We start from the raw sequence: 21366 nt of genomic DNA on the forward strand, positions 1-21366 counted from the left end.
CGCCTGAGGCAGAGGCCATAGAGCCATCCTCAGCGCCAGGGCCAACTTTGCTCCAATGGAGCCTTGGCTGCGGGAGGGGAAGAGAGAGACAGAGAGGAAGGAGAGGGAGAAGGGTGGAAAAGCAGATGAGTGCTTCTCCTGTGTGCCCTAGCCGGGAATCGAACCCGGGACTCCTGCATGCCAGGCCAATGCTCTACCACTGAGCCAACCGGCCAGGGCCAATACTGTGTATTTTTAAAGCTAAATTTTTAGTATTGTCTGATATGTATTCTACCATTAGAGCCTTATCTTCCATCACTGTACAACGTATTTTCCTGAAGATAAAGCCTTCCTCCTATAAGAAAGTCTGAAACTATATATTGAAAGATCTTTTTCTTTTTGCTAGAGATCTTTTTAGTGAGGAAGTAAAGAGGAGTGAGAGTAAAATAAATAAGAAATCATTATCTTAAAATTATAGATATCCACCAAAGGGAACATGAATATTCAATTATAGACAAAAAAGCTACAAAAGTCTGCTTACTTTCAGATAACAACATTCATTTTTAAAGAAACCTGCATCACAACAACCTTGAGAAAGAGTTCATGCACAAACATGGGACCCATCCAGAAAGTTTTTGATTCATTTTCTCTGGGGTGAATTTGAGAATCTGATTTTGTTTTTTCATTTTTGCATTTAAAGCAAGCTCCCAGATGATACTGATGCTACCAGTCTAGGAATTACACTCTGAGAATCACTGTTGTAAACACAGACCATGGACACAAGTGCCAGCAGAAGAGCACAGATCAAGATGATACAGAACATCCCTGTAGAGACCCTAGGACCAGTGATCACTATACCCCTCTTGCTATTACAGTAGTTGTAATAGGGAATATTTATGCTTATGTCATATTACTGATATTAGTCTGATTATCCATAGAACAGAATTAAAATAAGAATATACTAATAAATAATTGATATAAAGCCACCCATGTTAATCTTAGTGAAATTTAAACCCAGCTTGTTACTCTAACTGTAACTATGATGTAATATTACCAATATAGCGATCAAAGTCATGTGTACCCTAGGCTTTCACCTCTGGCCAAATTACTCTTGCAGTTGAATGGTCTATTCCCTTCTGGCTGATGTACATTGAGAGATGACCCTGGAGCGAGAAAAGTGGACATAAGCGGAAACTACGTGACTCCACCTCAGTCCCCTCCCCTCACTTCCACCGTGCTGAAACTTGCTGGTTCAACTCTCAAACAAGGCCAAGAGGACAAACGGACCACAGGAATGTGGACACAGCAGTTTCAGAAGAGTAACTCCAGGTTATAAGTTACTTCCTAGTTCCAGTTTTAATTACAAGGCCAGGAGGACCACAGAGGTCCAGACAGCCATGAAAATAAGAAAGTCACATGTGCCCTACCCATAGGAGTTCTCCCCTTCCTGAATTCCCCCGATCCCTATCTAATCTGGCCAAGGCATCTGAGCTCTTAAGACGGATTTTTGAGGACTGGTGTCCCCTCATCTTCTCAGGTGCCTGGCACTTGAATAAACTTCTTTCATTTTCACCAATAAAAGAGGAAGAAGAAAAAAAAGAAGAGAAATAATAATAATTCTAATAATAATAATAATTATTATTATTATAACAAGAAGAAGAAGAAGAAGGAGAAGCCACATCTTAAAGCTGTAATAATGACAAGAGCCTTTGATTCAAGATGCTTAAATGGATTTTTATACCACAATAAAATAAGATGTCCAAATTGTTCTTGCCAAGAGGAACTCCTCAAGAAGTAAGGCAGCTAGCTGGACAAAGCAACCTATGCTATTCTTCTCTAGATTTACTTCCTATTTGGGCATGGTTTTCTAATTACCCCTGTCACTATAACTTGGTTTTACTTGAGAATCAGAGAGCCTCTACATATTTCCTATTTTCCATCTTGTTTATGTGGACAATAAAATAAATTTTACCTATGAACAACTAACATGCGATACAATTATATATATAACAACATGCAGAGTAATATGGTCTAGATAAAGAGACATTTAAATTTGGCTCATTATTTCATCTCCATACTCTAAATTCTTTATTGTGAAAATCATTTCAATATCTATTAGTAAGTACCCAGGCAACTCACTGGACATTATTTTCTCCCAAATTTAACCATGGATGGCTAAGTTCCAGAGAAAAAGGATTTTTCTATTTCAGTTCCCTGAGCACCCACGACTACAATAGATCGATATTTGAAATGATAGTGATTCTTCAGAAGAGGCTAAATTTATTTCCAAAATGTAACCTTACAGTCTCCAAAACTGGGCTCAATCCAAATTTTCATAAAACATTTTGCAATACTAGACTATTCCCACAAGAATACATCTTACATTAGAATGGTATTAGTTTTATATCCTCTTGCAAGCTGCAGTGCTATGAAATTTACCACTAACAATATAATTTCTAGAATTCTAAAAATGCAGGCATACTTATTAAGAAATGTTTTCTAAATAAAAAAGTTATCTCAATAATATATATTGTATATAATAAACAATTCTCTCAATAGAATTTGGTATTAAGGAAAAATTATTTTTAGAAACAAAACTCATCTTGAGTTGAATATGTTCCATTTGTATGTACACTATATATTTCTATTTCCTCTGAGCCTCTCTAAGTAAAAGATTAATTTAATAAATCTCTAAGTATAATATAAACTGTTTTCCTAGGGATGGCATCCTATAACTAAAAAATAAAATGCAAGTTTCAAAGGCACATTTCAATTTTATACATTTACTATATATCCATCTACTTATAGATTTACTTGCATATTTACATATTTAAGATAATGTGTAATAATCCAACCAAACTTCCTTGGTATATTATGGAAAAGAACACTGGGACATTAATTAGGAATTGGTCTCCAAAAGCAAAGATTTTCTGGACTCTCTAGACAAGATAAGAATCATCAGGTATTCTTCCAGCAGAAGTGGTAAAGCCTTCCTGATGCTGTCAAGAATTTACAAAGTGAGGCAATATGTGAAAAATCAAGAATAGAAGAACTTACAAAATAATTCCTTCAAATAGTTCCACTTTTGAAGACTGCATCTTATACTATTTCAAAAGAATATGCCTCCCCCAAAAAATATGAGTTTAAGAATATTTGCCAAACAAGACAATATAAGAAATTCATTCAAAACTTTAAGGTTGGATTTTTATTCAGTATTATTAACAAAATGATTATGTTAATGAGAAATAAATCATTGGGGAAAATAAATTAGGAAGAGGCAGGTAGACAGAGAAAATGGGACATGATAGAGGGAACACTGGGGTAAAACCTCTCATTAACATGTGGTCTCCTTTGGACAAAATCATTTTAGCCACAACATGAATTTTCCATGTAAGAAAATAAGAATTAGTGTCTGCTGGTATAATTTAATCAATTTTCATTCAATCCTTTAGATGATATCAATTCCTAAATACAATTCAAGTGCACTTGGAATAGATTATAGCTTGTCTGTATAAAAGCAGTCTATTTTAAATAATAGTTTCTTATTTATAGCATAACATTATTGTTTCCATATTCTTGTTTAATTTTTTTAAATTTTATGATCAAGAAAAAAAATAAAAGGAAAGAGAATATGACAGTATCCCCAGAGATTCCCAATGTTTTATATTATTTTGTTAATTCAAACAGTTCCCAAAGAATCTAAGCTTCAGTGCTAAAAGTTGCTAGTTTATTTTTATATACTTATGCTTATCATTACACTGCCTATTCATAATTCTCTTAAAAATATCAAATGCTTGACATATCTTTTTTTTCTGTATTATATTATCAGATCTAAATTACAGAACTCTTCCCTCTATGTTCAATGCAGGTGACTCAATTTCTTATTTTTTAATGCAGCTCCAAAGAAATTATTTTACATATATATTTAAATTATAACCTGGTACAGTTACTGCCTGAGATTCAAAACTAGTAAAACTCCTTTGCTGTTGCAATAATGAAAACACAGGGTTATTAGTACCACCTACCCCACAGCAGCAGCACTAATGATACACTACATGTGCATAATCTAAATCCATATGGTCAGAACACACAATGAAATTAAATAAGCAAAACATAATTCTCCCAGTCTTCTGAATGTGATTTTTGAGAAGTAGACATCTGGATTAGAAAGTCACTTAGCAGTATACAAGTCTTTTCCAAGTAAAAATCCATTCAGAAAGCTGAAATGAGACACTGCTCAAGAGGCAGCATCTGACACATGAGCCTACCTCAGCACTGAGACAGGATGTAAATGAAGCTATGCCAATGAATAAGCACAAGCAGATAATGAAATTAAGGTTCAATGAGTAAAGCTTTCACAGGTAATATTCCAGGGCGTTTGGAAGAACCTTTCAGAAAGATAGATACCATTTTTACAGCAGCAGCCTCAGTACAAACAACTTACAAACAAAATCAATAGTAATTAAAAATATTTTCAAAGTAAAAGATGAGAGAATGTTTTTGGAAAGATACTAAAATATGGGTTTGCACAGACCTGTAAAGTTTTAAAAAAGTAGGAAAAATACATATGTTGCAAATTATTCTATTTTACTAAGTAAGGCCATAACACCCACATATACACACATATTCAAAACAAATAAACATTGAGGTGGCTGGAGGAGAGGTGAACTTTATCACAAAACAACTTACCATGCTCTACCACTGCTATTTTATTTTAAAATATAGCTATATAGCCTGACCAGGCGTTGGCGCAGTGGATAGAGCATCAAACTGGATTGCGGAAGGACCCAGGTTCGAGACCCTGAGGTCGCCAGCTTGAATGTGGGCTCATCTGGTTTGAGCAAAAGCTCACCAGCTTGAGCCCAAGTTCTCTGGTGAGAGCAAGGGGTTACTTGGTCTTCTGAAGGCCCACAGTCAAGGCACATATGAGAAAGCAACCAATGAACAACTAAGGTGCTACAACATGCAACGAAAAATTAATGATTGATGCTTCTTATCTTTCTCCATTCCTGTCTGTCTGTCCCTGTTTATCCCTCTCTCTGACTCTCTGTCTTTGTAAAAAAATAAATAAATAAATTAATTAATTAATTAAAAAAATTAAAAAGAATAGCTATTTTAACATAAAAATAATTAAGAAGGACCCAATTGAAAAGCACAAATTTTCCTGAGAAAGACTGGCTGGTAGTGTGGTTGGCTTTACCTCTCTTCCCCTCTATGTCTTATCTCATTGTCATTTGGCAATCTCTTGGAATGTTTTTGGTTGTGATGTCTGGGATGCAGGTGCTACCGCATGGACAGTATTAAGGTTAGAGATGATGCTAAACATCCTACAGAGTACAAGACAACTCTCACATCGAAGCATTATCTGACTCAAAGTGTCAATAGTACAATGGTTGAGAAGTCCTGTCTTCCACTAATATTGACCAAGAGTCGGTGAACACTGGTTCCTACTGATCCCGATGTGCTGGTCAGATTGTGGAGCTTGTGATATAATATAGAAATTGAATCACACTATATATGCTTTTCTGTTATTTTTTAACATCTTAATATAAAGTGTTTCAATGCCTGTAGAAATATAACTTCATCACAGTTTTATATTCCTCTTATTCCATCATGTATATCCAGTATCATCTCTACAAGTTTTCAATGGTTATCATGTATTTTTCATTTCTGTATATATGTATGTATATATAGAGTGGGCAAAAGTAGATTTACAGTTGTTTGTATAATACAATAATTAATAAAAAATACACAAACTCAGTGTTTTGCATATTCACAACTGTAAACCTACCTTTGTCCTACCCTGTAGATAGGTAGGTATATGTCTGAATGTCAGTGTACATATTTCTGTATTGTTAAGGTTGTGATAGGTAAATTTCTGTATTTTTTCAAATAAATCTAGAAGACAAAGAAAAAGCACTTTTATAAAGGTTTTTAATGCATAATTCCAAATATCCCTTTAGACTTTTTATCCTTATTAATATTCCCACAGTGTATTTTCCAAAAAAAAATTTTTTCTCAATGGATATAATTTTTTTTCTTTTGAAAATGTAATAAGAAGGTAGCTGTCCATTGCTGTTTCCCTTTGCTTTTCTTTAATCTCTGGTGAAATGAAACAATTAGTTACAGAGTTATTACAAATATGCATATGTTCTTTTTAAATACCCTGGTCAGTTCCTATGTTTATTTTCTAGTGAGGGTGGTAGGTGAGGTTGTGGGAGGTGAAGTTATTTTTTCTTATTAATTGGTGATAATGCATTCATATACAAACACTTTCTTATAAAAATTGTAATTATTATCTGAAACTGATTCTTGTCTTTTAATAGTTTTTCCAATTTGACATGGTTTTCTTTTAGTTTTTTTTCTTTTGTGTTCACAAGAGTAAAGTTTGCTTTCTCCTTTGGTTTTTTTTTTTTTTTTTATTGTTATCATAGTTAGAAAGTCCTTCATTATCTCAAGGTCACACAAATAAATATTGATATTGATTCTTTTTGCTCTAGAACAGATTGTGTCAGTCATATCCTTCAGTTTACTGCACACTTTTATTTTGGTAAATAAAGGTCTCTCCTTACCCCAAGGTACGTGCTGCCCCCCCTCTTTCCTTTCATTCATTCTCAGTCTTTTTATTCCCATTCCTTATGCCTGTTTCTCTATGCCTTCCCTACAAGTTAAAGTAGAAGCTGTAGATTTTTTATCCCACTGTGTTTCACCGTGACTTAGAGGGTTCATAGTTAATTTACTGCATAACATATGAGTAGACATTATTGCACTTTATAAACACTATTATATTAATAAAATTGACCATGGGTTAGACACCTATTATGGTTTTATCACTGCGTTACATACTTTATATACATTCTTTCTAATTGCAATACTTCAAGGTATGTGTCATTTGAATTGAAATATAAAGAATAAGAATATCAGAAAAATAAAAAATAAATAGGATTATATGCACCATTTCACATAGTAATTAATAAAAGGAGCCATGATTCAACTCCAGAGATGGTGACTCTAAAGCCAGGGTTCTTTTGTTTACCTCTTATTGCCTCTTATTAAAATAAAAGCAAATAGAATCAAGGGGGTCCTGCATTTTTTACAGATATATTTTGGAATTAAAATTCCCCTTTCCTCCTTTTATATAATTTTAGGAAATTTTAGTAACAGTAATTCTTAACTTTATCATTTTAAAGAACTAAACTAATCTAATGCTACACTCATGGCTGTACAACTGCAGCAAATGGATGTGGGCAGCTGGTGTATAGCAGCTTCAAATCTGCCTCTATACAGTTTAATTTTAGAATGTAGATTACTGCCATTTTGAATGAGATTTTCGGTCCCAAAGTTTTTTTTTTATCAGTTCTAGGCTCCTATTAAACTAGCACATTTGGCCAGGAGTACAGAGATGGTCTTGTTCAGTTCTATCTGAAGCCTGGGCTGGACAGCGGGAAGAACAGGAGCACAGGCAGTTCCTTGAGACAGGCATACCGGGGTTAATCTCAGGTCTCACTTCACACAGTGTGATATTGGGTGTGATATCACATAACCTCTCTGCATCTCCTTTTCTATATTTTTGGAGTATAGAAATATCTACACCAAAGGGTAGTTTTAGAGGATTATTTAAAATTAAAGTTTTTGATAAATATTAAGCTTTAAGTAAATAATGGTTATGTTTCTGCTGTCATCATCTTCATCATCATCATCAATATCATCATCATAGACAGCTAATCGTGATATGCTAGGACATATCTTTATACTTTACAAGTAAAAGGCATAATTTGTAAATAAATCTGGAAAATATTTTTATACCAAGAGGATATTTTCTTGTCACATTGACTCTTCTATAGAAGGCCTTTATCATTCCAACTTTTCTCAAAGTACAGTTCAGGTGCTAGTTCTGTGATACTGGCATTTAAAGAGTCACATGTGTCTACTTTCAGGTGTATAATTTCTTCCAAACCTAATAGATGCCAAAGAAGACACATTATTTCAAATGTAGATATCTATGAAAGAAAACTAGATATACAACTTTAGTACAATAAGGCATTGAAAAAAATTTTAAATGATAATATAAAATTCCATTTTAGTAATATGTAAGCTTTTAAATTTAATCAGGAAGCCAAATAAAAGGTAAATAGGTGTTATTGTTAATTATAGGTTATTTTTGTCTTTTAAAAGTGTAACCTTTCCATAGATATGGAGAACAGACTGACAGTGTCAGAGGGAATGGGGTTGGTGAGTAGGGAAAAATTAAGGGATTAAGCCGGGGGAAAAAATCCTCATAGACACAGAAAACAGTATGGTAATCACCAGAGAGAAAGATGGGTGAGGGGAGGTAGAAAAGGGTAAAGATGGCAATAAATGGTGATGGAAGGAGACTTGACTTGAGGTGGTGAACGCACAATACAATATACAGATGATATATTATAGAATTGTACACTTGAAACATATATAATTTCATTAACCAATGTCACCCGCAATAAATTTAAAAATAAAAATAACTATATAAAAAAAAGTCTAACCTTCAAGTCCATTAAAACTATAAAGCACTTTGTTGCTAATTAGATTCTTTAGTCTCCTCAAAAATCAGGTTTTTCTTGTAGATATGTTTGGACCAGTGCTGGGACTCAGCTAGTTCGCACTGGTTCAGCAGAACCAATACCTAATTTTTTTTTGTTGAGTTTCAGCGAACTGGTTGTTAAAAATGGCACTTGTAGCCTGACCTGTGGTGGCGCAGCGGGTAAAGCGTCAACCTGGAAACGCTGAGGTTGCCGGTTCAAAGCCCTGGGCTTGCCTGGTCAAGGCACATATGGGAGTTGATGCTTCCAGCTCCTCCCCCCTTCTCTCTCTCTGTCTCTCTCCCCTCTCTAAAAATGAATAAAATAAAAAAAAATGGCACTTGTAATCAGCTTTCTCTCTAAGGTGGGCACCTGGGCAGCTGCTTAATGTGAAAATCACAAATTTACATTCCTTACTCGTTTTTAGGGCTCATCAGTGCAGCAGTGTATTCTAAGTGCCTGTAGTAATGTTCATTGCATCCATAGGTGAAAAAAAATTGCAAGTGAGGACACCAATCAAGAAGCAATATGGAAATATCTTAAATAAGTTTTATTGTTTCTTGTCAGGTATTATTTAATATTTTTTCATTAATATTTTAAACTTTCTTATAATCTCATTTTGTGTACCTCTTTTATTGTTCTTATTTAAGTATTAAATGAATAAAATAATAACTACATTTTGGTATATTGTCTTTTTATATTTAAAACAGTCACTAGAGCAGAGAACCAGTTGTTAAATTATTTGAATCCCACCACTGGTTTGACATCTTACCTCCAGGTAAGCCTAAGAAAGAGGAGAGAAGAGTAATATAGCTCTTCACCTTGAATTTGAAAGATGAGCTGATGATAGCTGGAAAGCAGAGAGATCAAAACTTTCCAAATTGTTCCTTTAGAAACAACATATTTACATAATTTATACATTACTAATTCCCTGGACTGAGAGGAATACTTTTAGTGTCTCATTGTGTCTACACAAACCAGACAGAATTTCTATATATATATACTCAAGTCATAGACTTCTAGAAACTACCCAAATTCCTTAATTAAAAATGTGCTTGCCTTTTTTAGTGTGGAAAGTGAATATTTTTTTCTAGACAAGAGGTGATGTTTTTACATTTCTCTTCTGCTAACTACATATTTTCTGTACACATTCCAATTGTTATAACTTAGATTGCAAGGTCCAAGTAACCAGGACCATGAATTACACAATAAATGCTTTCTCAGATGCAGATAACTCTTATCCTTCCCTGGTAACAGCCTGGCATTGCTTTTCTATGGTATTCGATTTTGTGGGCCTATCTTAACATCCAGCAAACTAAATATCTCATTATAACCTGACATTGTTTCTCCTAGAACCATCTACTCAATGAAGCAACATAAAGTTTCTTTTATTTTTCAGCTGTAGCTTAAAACTAGACCAGAGCCAGGCATCTGACTCAGGGGCAACCCATCTAACAAATTACCTAGAAAATCATGATAGCCCTTGCAAAGAACTTTGACCATGAAAGAAAATTTATTTAGGTTGGTCAATCATATTAGCTGTGTCCACAAAATGTTCTGGAAAATTTGAAGAGAACTAATCAGGAGAATGAATAATGCCAATCTGCATAATTAGAAGAGATGTCATAAATGTGCAGTCATTTAAAAAATGCTGCTGCTAACTAACAATGATAGTAGTATTGTTGATGATGATGGTCAGTTACGTTTGGCCACTTAACTGTATGTTGCTGCTTATAAACATTAACGCATAAATTTTACTATAATCCTTTGATATAAGAAGGTCTATTTTAAAAATAAGCAAACTGAGACATAGAGAAGTCACCATATTCAATATTAACAGCTGTAAGAGGCAGAGTCAGGATTCAGACTTAGGAGTCTGGCTTCATAAATCATATACTTTTTCTTTGAATCACCTTAAAAAATGAATCTGGAGACATGTCCTGAGATGACATATTTACAAAGCCCTGTTTCTTTTATTTTTTTTTAAAGCCCTGTTTCTTAATAAGCTTTATAGAGCTGATGGCTTCATGTTGAGGGAAATGTCTATGGTCTATGTCCACTCATATTACATGGGATCTCAACCAAGTTATGGATATGTATAGTATTAGAACCTATGCAGCTCATTTTAAAAAATACATGATCACATTTCTAAAGAATAAATGCAGGTTAATAATCACTTACCGGTTTAAAATATGCATATAAAAAGGCCTAGATTTATATTGTGATATTTTCAATGTGCAGAAGATAATTTATAGAATATCAGAGGATTATTTAAAATAATATTTGTTTTGAGCTTCTTTGTTTTACCACCTTACTTGATATTTGTTATCTTTAATAGGTAAATAAATAAGCACATATTTTATATTTCACCAAAGACTAATAATTAAAAACTAATTTGTACATGTTAAAATTTTAACTTTAAAAGATGTAAGACTTTTTCAATGACAAATTTCAGAGAATGGGCAAAATGGCAGCACTTGAGAGCCAGGAGCGTATCACAAGCGCCTCTACATTCGAAAAGGCAAAGAATTGCCTCAGCAACTTAGCCTCAGAAAATCTTTACAAAAGGCTATCATGTGAGCAATTATTTACTATGACGCTATTTTTTGAAAAATAAAAACTATCTTATTTATTTTGTAAACAAATCATATATTGGTTGGATACAAACACTTTATCTGAAACAACTCCTTCCCTCTAAATTTTCTGCACATACTTTTGTCCCAATGCACATTTATGGTCAGCATCATTTATTCATTCCATATGTATTTATAGCATATATACTATGTGCCCAGGACTGTTTTACATATAGAGAGAACATAATGGAGAAAAAGGAATAAAATTATTCCTTTTATTAAACTTAATTGGGGTTGCAGTTTTAAGCGGTGGTCAGTGGTAGACTTCCAAAAAAGGTGATATTAAAATGAACAAGTATGTAGGAGAAGTGATTTGAGAAGGATTCGGTCTGAAACTAATTGTAAAGCTATTAATATTTTTGAAAAAAAATGCTCACTATATAATATCTAAAATTTAGAAGGTTGTAAAATTGTAATGTATAGCTATACATAGAGGATGACTTCCAGTCTAGTTTATAAATTTCAAATCTGCCTATTTGAACTCTTCATCTGGTTGTCTATAGACTTTTTAGACTCTACATACCCAATATTAATTTCTGATCTTCCACCATTCTCAATCTGCTTATTTCAGTCTCCCTCATATTAATATAAATGACAAGCCCACATTCCCAGTTCTCATGCCAAAAACCTTGAGCAGTCCTTGACTTCCTTCTTTCCCTCTCTTATATACAATATCTTCAGCATATTCAGCTGACTCACCCATTATATATGCCTAGTCAACACATTTGAATTTCTACATTTCCTGTTAGCTTGACTAAACTCTAGACAGGAATCTTAACTGACTCTAGGCCCAAGATCTCCCTTTCCTGAAAGCATACACTTTACATGACTTACAATTGTAAGTTTTGTCTTTGCCTCATCGAAATATAAATATGTTTAAATGCTTCTTGTCTTTTCACAAACTAAACTTTCTTTCTCAAGGACCAGGGAGCCATCCCTTTGAGATGCAATCATCAAAATAGATGGAGTGAGCCCCTATCTTCCAATCTCTGTGAAAGAACAGAAACCTAACTAGGGAGGGCATCTTGCTCCAAGTTGTAAAACTACCTCTTGTCATAAATACAGAGAAAATTCACTTTTACTTTGAGCAAAGCCAATTAGCAAAAATACACATGGCTTATAATCCCCCTCACCTTATCACTAAAAAATCTTCATCCCTTTGTTTCAGCAGAATTGATCTTCGAGTAAGTCCTGGCCCTTTTTCCCTTAGTAGTCAATAATTAAATATTATTATTAATTATTAATAGCCTTGAATAAAATCTTTCTTTTATGTTTAACATTATCCTGGAAATTTTTTCTTTGAAAGTGGTAAGAGAGGAGACAGAAATAAAATAGACAGGTTCAGAAAATATTTAGAATAGTAAAACAGAACATATCTAATGAGCTGTAGGAAAGATACAAAAATTATTCTCAGGTTCAGACTTGTGCCACCAAATGTATAGAAGTGCAGAAGGAATATTTACAGGTAAGGTGAAGCACCCATGCTTTGAAACAGCGAATGCCACAGGTGTCTGTGGGTTTTCTGAGGAGAAAAACCTTACAGGCCTACTAATATGTAGCCAGAGCTCGGGTGACAGCACTTGCCTGTAGAATATTTGAAGTCTTGGGATTGTATAAGAATGTGCAGGAAGAATGGGAAGAATTAGAGACCCTTACATGAGAACTCGAGTGAATTAAAACGCTTAAGAAGTGAGTAGAAAAATAACAAACTGTGAATAAGGAGGAACACTCAAAAAGATAGGAAAGTAGAGTTAGTCTCAAACACACAACTAAAATTACAGAAACCAATGACAAGAGAAGTCACTGCCTGGTGTATAGCTGTTGAATAATGTAATTTAACCCAGTTTTACCTTAGCTGTGTTTTTCACAGTAACTTAAACCAAATTATATCATAAAAAAAAGATAATTAGGTCAGCTCTATCTATATGCTGTAGGGTAATTCAGCATAAATTTGACTAATTGAAAGTGTGTTCTCATAATAAATAGGGCCTCTTAAAATGCTTCCAATTTTTAAAATAAACTACACTACAATGTCACATTTTCTTTTCTTTTTTTTTTTTTTTTTTTTTGTATTTTTCTGAAGCTGGAAACCGGGAGCAGTCAGACAGACTCCTGCATGCGCCCGACCAGGATCCACCTGGCACACCCACCAGGGGGCGATGCTCTGCCCATCTGGGGCGTCACTCTGTTGCGACCAGAGCCACTCTAGCGCCTGGGGCAGAGGCCAAGAAGCCATCCCCAGCACCGGGGCCATCTTTTGCTCCAATGGAGCCTCAGCTGCGGGAGGGGAAGAGATAGACAGAGAGGAAGGAGAGGGGGAGGGGTGGAGAAGCAGATGGGCGCCTCTCCTGTGTGCCCTGACCGGGAATCGAACCTGGGACTCCTGCACGCCAGGCCGACACTCTACCACTGAGCCAACCGGCCAGGGCCCAATGTCACATTTTCTATTATGATAGAGAATATTCAGCTAACTGCTTGCTGAAAAGTAGCAAGGAGAAAGTTTCCACAGTAACAACATGAAGTTAAATATGCTTATAGCTTTAGTAATTTTTTTATCATGAAGAATCATTTTTAGTATTTTAAGATTTAATGTGTTCCGATTCATTTGCTGCTGTTGACGTTTTGAGGTTGTGTTCAGTAACCTAGGCAACGGTTCTTATTTCAGTCATAATTTACTTCTATTTATAGAGCTTATAGAGATTCTATGTCCTCAAAGATATTCCTTAAGGAATAGCATGTCTACAAACTATTTCCTCTTAAGTGAAAATGATATTAAAGATATAAAAATCTCAGTCATCATACGAATAAAGACTAAATGTTATAACGTACATGTTTAATTTTGGACTATCAATAAATATGAATAATGTGTCATTTAAAAGGTAACATAATATTATTAGGCAAAGTATAACTACAATTAAAATGATAGGCTTTTAAGTTTTATTTTTAATGTTATAATTTATTATATAGAATTTCAGCAATTAGAGACTACAGCTTCAAATACATTCAAATAAAAATCTGGCCTTACCCAGTATTAAAATGAATTTCCTTTTTCTCTTCTCATTTGTAAGACACTGAGCAAAGTTTAAATTGTCTAAGACTAAACCAAAATTCTTGATTTAGTTTTTATGCCTATGAGCCTTCAAACTATGTATGTAGAGGTACGAATTACTAACATATATTCTTTATGATAGGGTTAGAGAAATATTATTTTTAAATACATTTTTAAAATGTTTTCTTTTCAGAGAGACAGAGAGAAAAAAAATAGAAAGAGAGAGAAGCATTTATCTGTTGTACCACCTAGTTGTGTATTTACTGGTCACCTCCCACATGTGCCCTGACAAGGATTAAACTCTCAATTTTGGTGTGTTGGGACAACACTCTATCAATGAGCTAATCAGCCAGGTCTCAGAGATAAATGGATTTTTAATGACTCTGTGCAAAACTTGTCTTCAACATGTTTCCTATAAAAAATATCAGAAAAGCTTGTTCTTTTTTTTTTTTTGAGTATGTGTTATAAAAGTAGGAAATAAAGCTTATTTAACTTAATAAATATAATTAAAAACTCTAAGAAACTAATTACCAAAATACCAAAATTCCACAAGGAAAAAGAATAAAATCATCTCTGTGCAAGGCCAGGCTTTCAATAATAAAGAAAATAAAAACAATAATTATTGGATCAGCATGACCAGTGGTGGAGCAGTGGATAGAGCATCAACCTGGTACGCTGAGGACCCAGGTTTAAAACCCTGAGGTCTCTGGCTTAGCACAGGCTCACCAGCTTGAGCACAGGGCCCTGGCTTGAGTGCAGGATCATTAATGTGACCTCATGGTCACAGGCTTGAGCCCAAGCTCGCTGGCTTGAGCAAGGGGTTACTAATTCAGCTAGAGTGCCCTGGTCAAGGCATATGTGAGAATCAATCAATAAACAACTAAAGTGCCACAACTATGAGTTGATTCTTCTCATCTCTCTCCCTTTTTGTCTTTCTCTTTTTACAAAAAAAAAAAAAAAAGAAATATATATATATATATATATATATATATGGGAGAGAGAGAGAGAGAGAGAGAGGAGAAGACGGTGATAAAATAGACAGGTTCAGAAAATATTTAGAATAGCAAAACAGAACATGTCTAATGAGCTGTGGGAAAGATACAAAAATTATTCTCAGGTTCAGGCTTGTGCCACCAAATGTATAGAAGTGCAGAAGGAATATATATATGCTCAAGTTTTCTGTTTTACCCCACTATCAGGAGTTATCTTTGGGATTACTGTTTCATTTCTACATTATTTTTATGACCGTAGGTAGACATAAAAGCATCATTATCATTAAGGATCATACTAATGCCATCTTCTTTTTAACCTATTAAAGCAGTTCCTGATAAGTTCCTTTCCTAAGGAAAAAACAACATCAAAAGACTAGTTAATAGAATGTCAAAAATGTTTAGCATTACAAAACCAGGCAAGGAGAGAAATCTCCTAACAGAAGACTAAGAGATTTATATATATTTACAAATATATATATTTTGAGCTTCTTCTCAACAAGAAGTTAAAGTACAACACTAGCACACATAAGTCTATACTTCCCATGAAATTCAGTTTTATAAACATCAGAATGTATTGAGTATTTCTTATGTACCAGAAATTATACTAAATTTTTTATAAATCTAGTTTAATTTTCAAAAACACATAAAATAGATATTATCATTTATTACAATTTTACAAATTATAAAACTGAAAGTTAAAAATATAAACTAACTTTTCAAGGGCCTTTTGGATAGTGATTTGTAGAATCCACACTTGAACCAAGGTCTGTGAAGCTCTAGTCCATATTTAACTTCTATATTATATGCAAGAAATGATGAGTCACTTGATCATACATTTCTTTCACAAAACTCTCTTTCAATCATTTTATTCAGAGTCTTTCTAAATCCATTATTGTCCCCAAGCGAGGTTTATGGAACATATCTTTACTGCTAATTTTAGCAATTCCCTGAGTCTCTATTGGTACTGCTGCCCCTGTTGCAAACAATAAACCAGGGAAAATTTCTAGAATTAAGAAATACTCCCTATAATAAAGAAACCAATGTGATGAGAGACTGACTGAGGAGTAATTGCCTCTATTTTCTGGATCCTATGTTTGGAGACCTTAAATTTTGCCCTACATGGTCCTCTACTGGAAGACTACTTGACTGTTACTTCACTTTATCAAGGCAAATTGATCCACCAGGGATACTGTCAGAGTCTTGGCATTACTATATAGTATTCAATAGTAATGAACACACTGACTTTTTAATTGATGAAGAATTGCAGTATTGAGACATTCAGAAATTTGTGAGGCTTAAACAGATCTTATAATAAAGTTTATGATCTTCAGTGTCACAACTCTTTTTTCTCATAGAAGAATCATAATATTGACTCTATAATACTGACTGCAGCAAGAATTGGGCAATGAGGTCTTAAAGGATGATGAGATTCTACTCAAGTTTACAAGTGACCTGTACTTGAAAAAGTGTGGTGTGGTTGGTGCCCGAACCTTGAAATATGGTCCCAGTCTACCTGACTTACCTAAACTACTGAAATTGTTTGAGACTAATTAGTAAAGACAAGAAAAAAAATTAAAAACAAAACCTTAGGGCTTTGGTTAAATAAGATGTCAATTTACAAGTATTCTGTAAACTATAAAGGGTTAAGTGATAACTGGATCTTCTCTGCTTAATATAATTTAGCATGTATTTAGTATAATCTCTTAGAAAGCTTTTAGGACCTACAAAAATTATCAGTAAGTTTTAAAATTTGATTTTTTAATAGAAGTTTATTTGCATGTTACTTTCAAATTTAGTTTTTAAGATCAAAGACATCTATTTTGTCCTTGTGTAAGGTCATGAAAAAAATATTCAATAAGCTCTTTGAAAAATGTTCTCTGAACATGTAGCAAACTCATACTTCTGTATTGTATTCACTGTGGAATGCCGGGTCACTGGATATAACCACAGTATCAGTCCAGTGAGTAATCATGTTTAATAATTAATATAATCACTAATTTCTGCTGCTGTTCCTCTGCCACTTCATAAGGCATGCACTATTGGTCCTTTATAATTTTGCTCTCATTGATCATGGATTTTAAATCATTATTTGTTGGTTATAGACCTTTACAATGCCCAGTGGCATTTTCCTCTGATGACAGCAATAACCGATGATGTTGAGCCAGAGTTACTGGGAGTGAAATGCAGAAAGTAAAATGATAATAAATAACTGTCACTCCATTACTAAACAGTTTCTAAAATTGATTCTAGTGCATGTTCGATATATGAGAGTCTGCATAATACAAGAACCAAAAAGACATTTACTCCTTAGTAATAGAAGCAAACAAAAAATAATCCAAACACTTTTGTTGTGCAGTGACCAAGAATTCTTCATTGATCATGGCATGAGTATCCAAAGAATTCTCAACATATGCCACTTTAAAATTTTTTGGTATCTTTTCAAATTGATGGTACCTGATTATGTATCTAATAAGCACACTCAGCCCAATAAATATAAACTTCAGGAAAGCAGAATAGAATATAAACATATAGTATTGAATGGCTATAAGACTAAACATATGAATATATTCTAAAAACATGGATGTAATCATATTATAAGTGGGACTATATAAGATGCCTGGGAGAGATAATAAAACCTGTCTAAACATGATCTTAGTTTTGGTCAGGTGATTTGGGTGGAAGATATATTTGAACTACCGTTCTTGGCCAGCTATCTCATGAACTTCAGAGTATGACAATGCAAGCTGTTATAATAAAATCACAACATAGATATTAAACAAAAGGATGTTATTGGAGTTAAGTTGTTCATACTATACACTAATTACTCTTTAAATTTAAATTTATATCCCTCCTCCCTTTTTCAGACAACTGTGGCATCATTCTCTATTGTGTTCTTTTTCATTCTCAAAGTAATGTATTAGGTTTTCTGTAAGATGATTATTTGTTTGCTTTTTAGTGAAAGATTCATTCTACTAACTCTGTGACCTAAATGAACTGACATGTGGTAATCACCAAGGTTCTTAGTCTGAAGATATAATTTACTTACTAGATAAGTTATATAAATCTGAGTCTCAGTGATCTTGTTAGTAAAACTTGGAAAATAATATCAATATAGCAGAGTTAATGTAATAATTTAATACATAGTATGTGTGAATAGACTACCTTTCCTTGTTTTCTCTCCCAAAGCAGAGTCTAAGAATAAAAAGTAGTTTATTTTTGAAATAAATCTTAGGAAACAGAACTGGTAGCATGAGAAGAATGAATGAGGAAATAAAGACCAATATAAGATATATTATCAACTTGGTCAATGCTATAGGAATTGGAGCTTGATCCCCCAGGGAAAATCTTGAGGACCTGTGGAAAATGAATTTAAAATGGTCTAACCAAGGAATGGAAGAGTACTGTTCAAGGTTTTCCCTAGGGCGTGTTAGTGCGTCACACAGGTTTTGAAGGTATTAAGATACCTGAGCAGCTTCCTCAGAGATTCCACATGGCAACTGCAGGAAAGCCTCCAGGCAGGAGATGAATAAAATCCAAACTATTTGGAGTATATGCAGGGGAGGGGAGATTTATGAAAGCCAGGCTGAATATAACGTTGCTCCCAGTAGTTCTGATGGTCAGGAATCTATGTCACTAGACAGCGGTGAGGCTGTCACCTAGGGTCATTCCATATAAACTGGGTTATCAGGAAAATGAGCTCAGTAGAACACAAATCTTGAATTCAGAGCAATTTCAACGTGGTTTCCATAAGGTTAGAAACAATGGTTTCTGTGAGAGGCTCTTAAGGTTCAAGACCATGAAGGTCAATTTTGTAATCTGCAATGATTAGGTGCTCATCTAGCTGGTTTATAATCTCATCCAAGAACAAAAATAGAGATAAAACCCATAGCAATAACAAGCTTATTTTCTTAACATATAATTTTAAAGTTTATAAAATACTTTTACATTTAGTATTTTTTTTGGTATTACCAGCAGTTCTGTGAAAAGGTATGATATTATTATCATTTTTCAAGTAACAAATTTTATAAATTTGAATGGTCTTAACCAAGGGTTCACTGTCTTCATGAAATAAGTCAGAATGAGAATCTAGTCATTTGTCCTAATCCCATCACCCTAAAAGTTGCTCGTACTTATAAAAATTTCCTCCTGTCAATTTTTTTGTAAGTCCTTCGTTAAAGGGCAAAAGATTTATGCATTCTGATGAGAAATCAGAGTATTATTTCTTTGTAAGCCCTAACAATTATCTGCCACTTCTAGGAAACTCAGGGATAGCTTGAGTGAGTGAATCACTCACTTACGTCACTGAAAGCGAGAGCAAAGTCTACCATTAGCAAAATTTATTTTCAATTCCATTGCCATTGTAATGTTTGATCCCTTACTAAAGATGCCTAATAGATTTTAAGGATGTTATGTGACCCCAGACAAGTTCTCAACATGAACTGGTTTATAGAGATCTGATAACCCAAATAATCACCAAGAAATGGAAACTCAAGAAAAGCAACATTTCTGATAAAACAAAAGTGTTGTGACATACATACCAGTTCTAGGTGATCTGAAGCCTTTAAAATAAGTAAGTTTCTTTATCTTTTTTACATCCATCTTCAAAGTTTAGATCACTGGATTCAACTAATTAAATAATAGCAATAATGATAATTATTGCTTCAACAACCATAAGTAATAATAATAACTGATTATTGAGAACTTACTGTGAGCTAGGCACAGTATTAAGTGTTATATAAATTAATTTAGCTAATCCTAACAATGATACTTATGTAGAACACTTTTCGTATCCTCACTTTACAAATTAGAGAACTGAGGTAGAGAAAGGCTAAGTGAGATTCTCAAGGAACTCAGCAAGGAAGTGGCTGATTTGATGTGTTCCCAGGCAGGCTTAGCCACTATGCTATACTGCCCGGCTTTCAGAATCAAGATCTACAGTCTGGTCTTTAATTGCCAGCTGTCAGTGTCTAGGAAACCAAACTTTCACAGATTCTCACACAGTGCTGTAAGGAAAGCACAGTAACTTAGAGTAATTGAGAAATTGATAACCATCTTTGGAGGGTGTGTGTGCATGTGTTTCTGGTGTGTCTGTGTTTCGAGGGTAGAGGCAGAAAAGAGTATTGCAGAATGGAAGAAAAGTAGAGGAGTATTGCCTCAGAAGTTTTTTTTTACCTAGAATTTCAGAGTATTTTTTTGACTTCTTAATTTCTCTTTTCTACTCTGAACAAACGTGTACAGATCCCACTTTTACATTCTCATGACCGCTATAAAGATCCCGAGTGTTAGGAGGTGATTCACCACTTGACCAGAAACAGTCTCCTTGTGTGCTCTCAAGGTAAAGGAATAATTCTCCTCATGCTGCTGTCCCTGCATTCAAAAGTTCTTCTTCCTAACTTTGCAAAGCCAGCCTTAGATTCAGGAGTTCCAACTGTGAGAGGCAGCCTGGATTGAGCAGGAAAGGGCACAGCACACATCTCTTTCTGCAGGGAGGTGACATACCCGGTCAGTTTTTCCTTCGGTCTGAATGCTGGTGTGACTGCGGACCTCATGATCCTCTTCCAGGTCAGAAACCTCCTCCAGTTCCTCTGGGGTCTATGAAAATCAAGCAAACATTGCTGATGGGAATGCAAAATGGAAAGCAGTCTATCAGTACTTCCAAAAGAAAGCATGGAGGTCAATATGATCCAGCAATTCCACTCCTGTATATTCTCAAGAGAATTAAACACATATGTCCACAATAAACTAGTATACAAATGTTCACAGCAGCATCAGTCATAAGAGCCAAAAGTGGAAACATCAAACATCTGTACTAATAAATAGATAAACAAAATGTAATAAACTCATACAATGGGATATTCTTTGGCCATAAAAACAACATGAGTGAACCTTGAAAATATTATGCTAAGTGAAAGAAATCAAGTATAAAAGACTACATATTGCATGATTTTATTTATCTAAAATGTCTAGAATAGGCAAATCTGTAGAGACAAAACTTTGATTATGCCTACTGGAAAGAATGGGTGAAGAGGAAGTGGACAGCGACTGCTTACAGGTATGTGGTTTCCCTTTGGGATGATAACAATGTTCTGGAATTAGATTGTAGTAACTGTCACACAATCTTATGAATATACTAAAAAACACTGAATTTTACAGTTAAA

General features: G+C 34.2%; 1 protein-coding gene across 3 annotated transcripts in view; it reads right to left on the reverse strand.

Moving 5' to 3' along the window:
* CTNNA3 (catenin alpha 3) overlaps positions 1-21366 on the reverse strand; it is a 2095157-nt gene that overhangs the window by 177759 nt on the left and 1896032 nt on the right. For all 3 annotated transcript variants that reach the window (XM_066242416.1, XM_066242414.1, XM_066242415.1), the window contains exon 14: positions 20708-20800. In XM_066242416.1, the coding sequence (XP_066098513.1) occupies positions 20708-20800 (93 nt within the window). The remainder of the gene's footprint in view (positions 1-20707; positions 20801-21366) is intronic.

Source organism: Saccopteryx bilineata, chromosome 9 (genome assembly GCF_036850765.1).
Source record: "Saccopteryx bilineata isolate mSacBil1 chromosome 9, mSacBil1_pri_phased_curated, whole genome shotgun sequence".
NCBI classification, from domain to species: Eukaryota; Metazoa; Chordata; class Mammalia; order Chiroptera; family Emballonuridae; genus Saccopteryx; species Saccopteryx bilineata.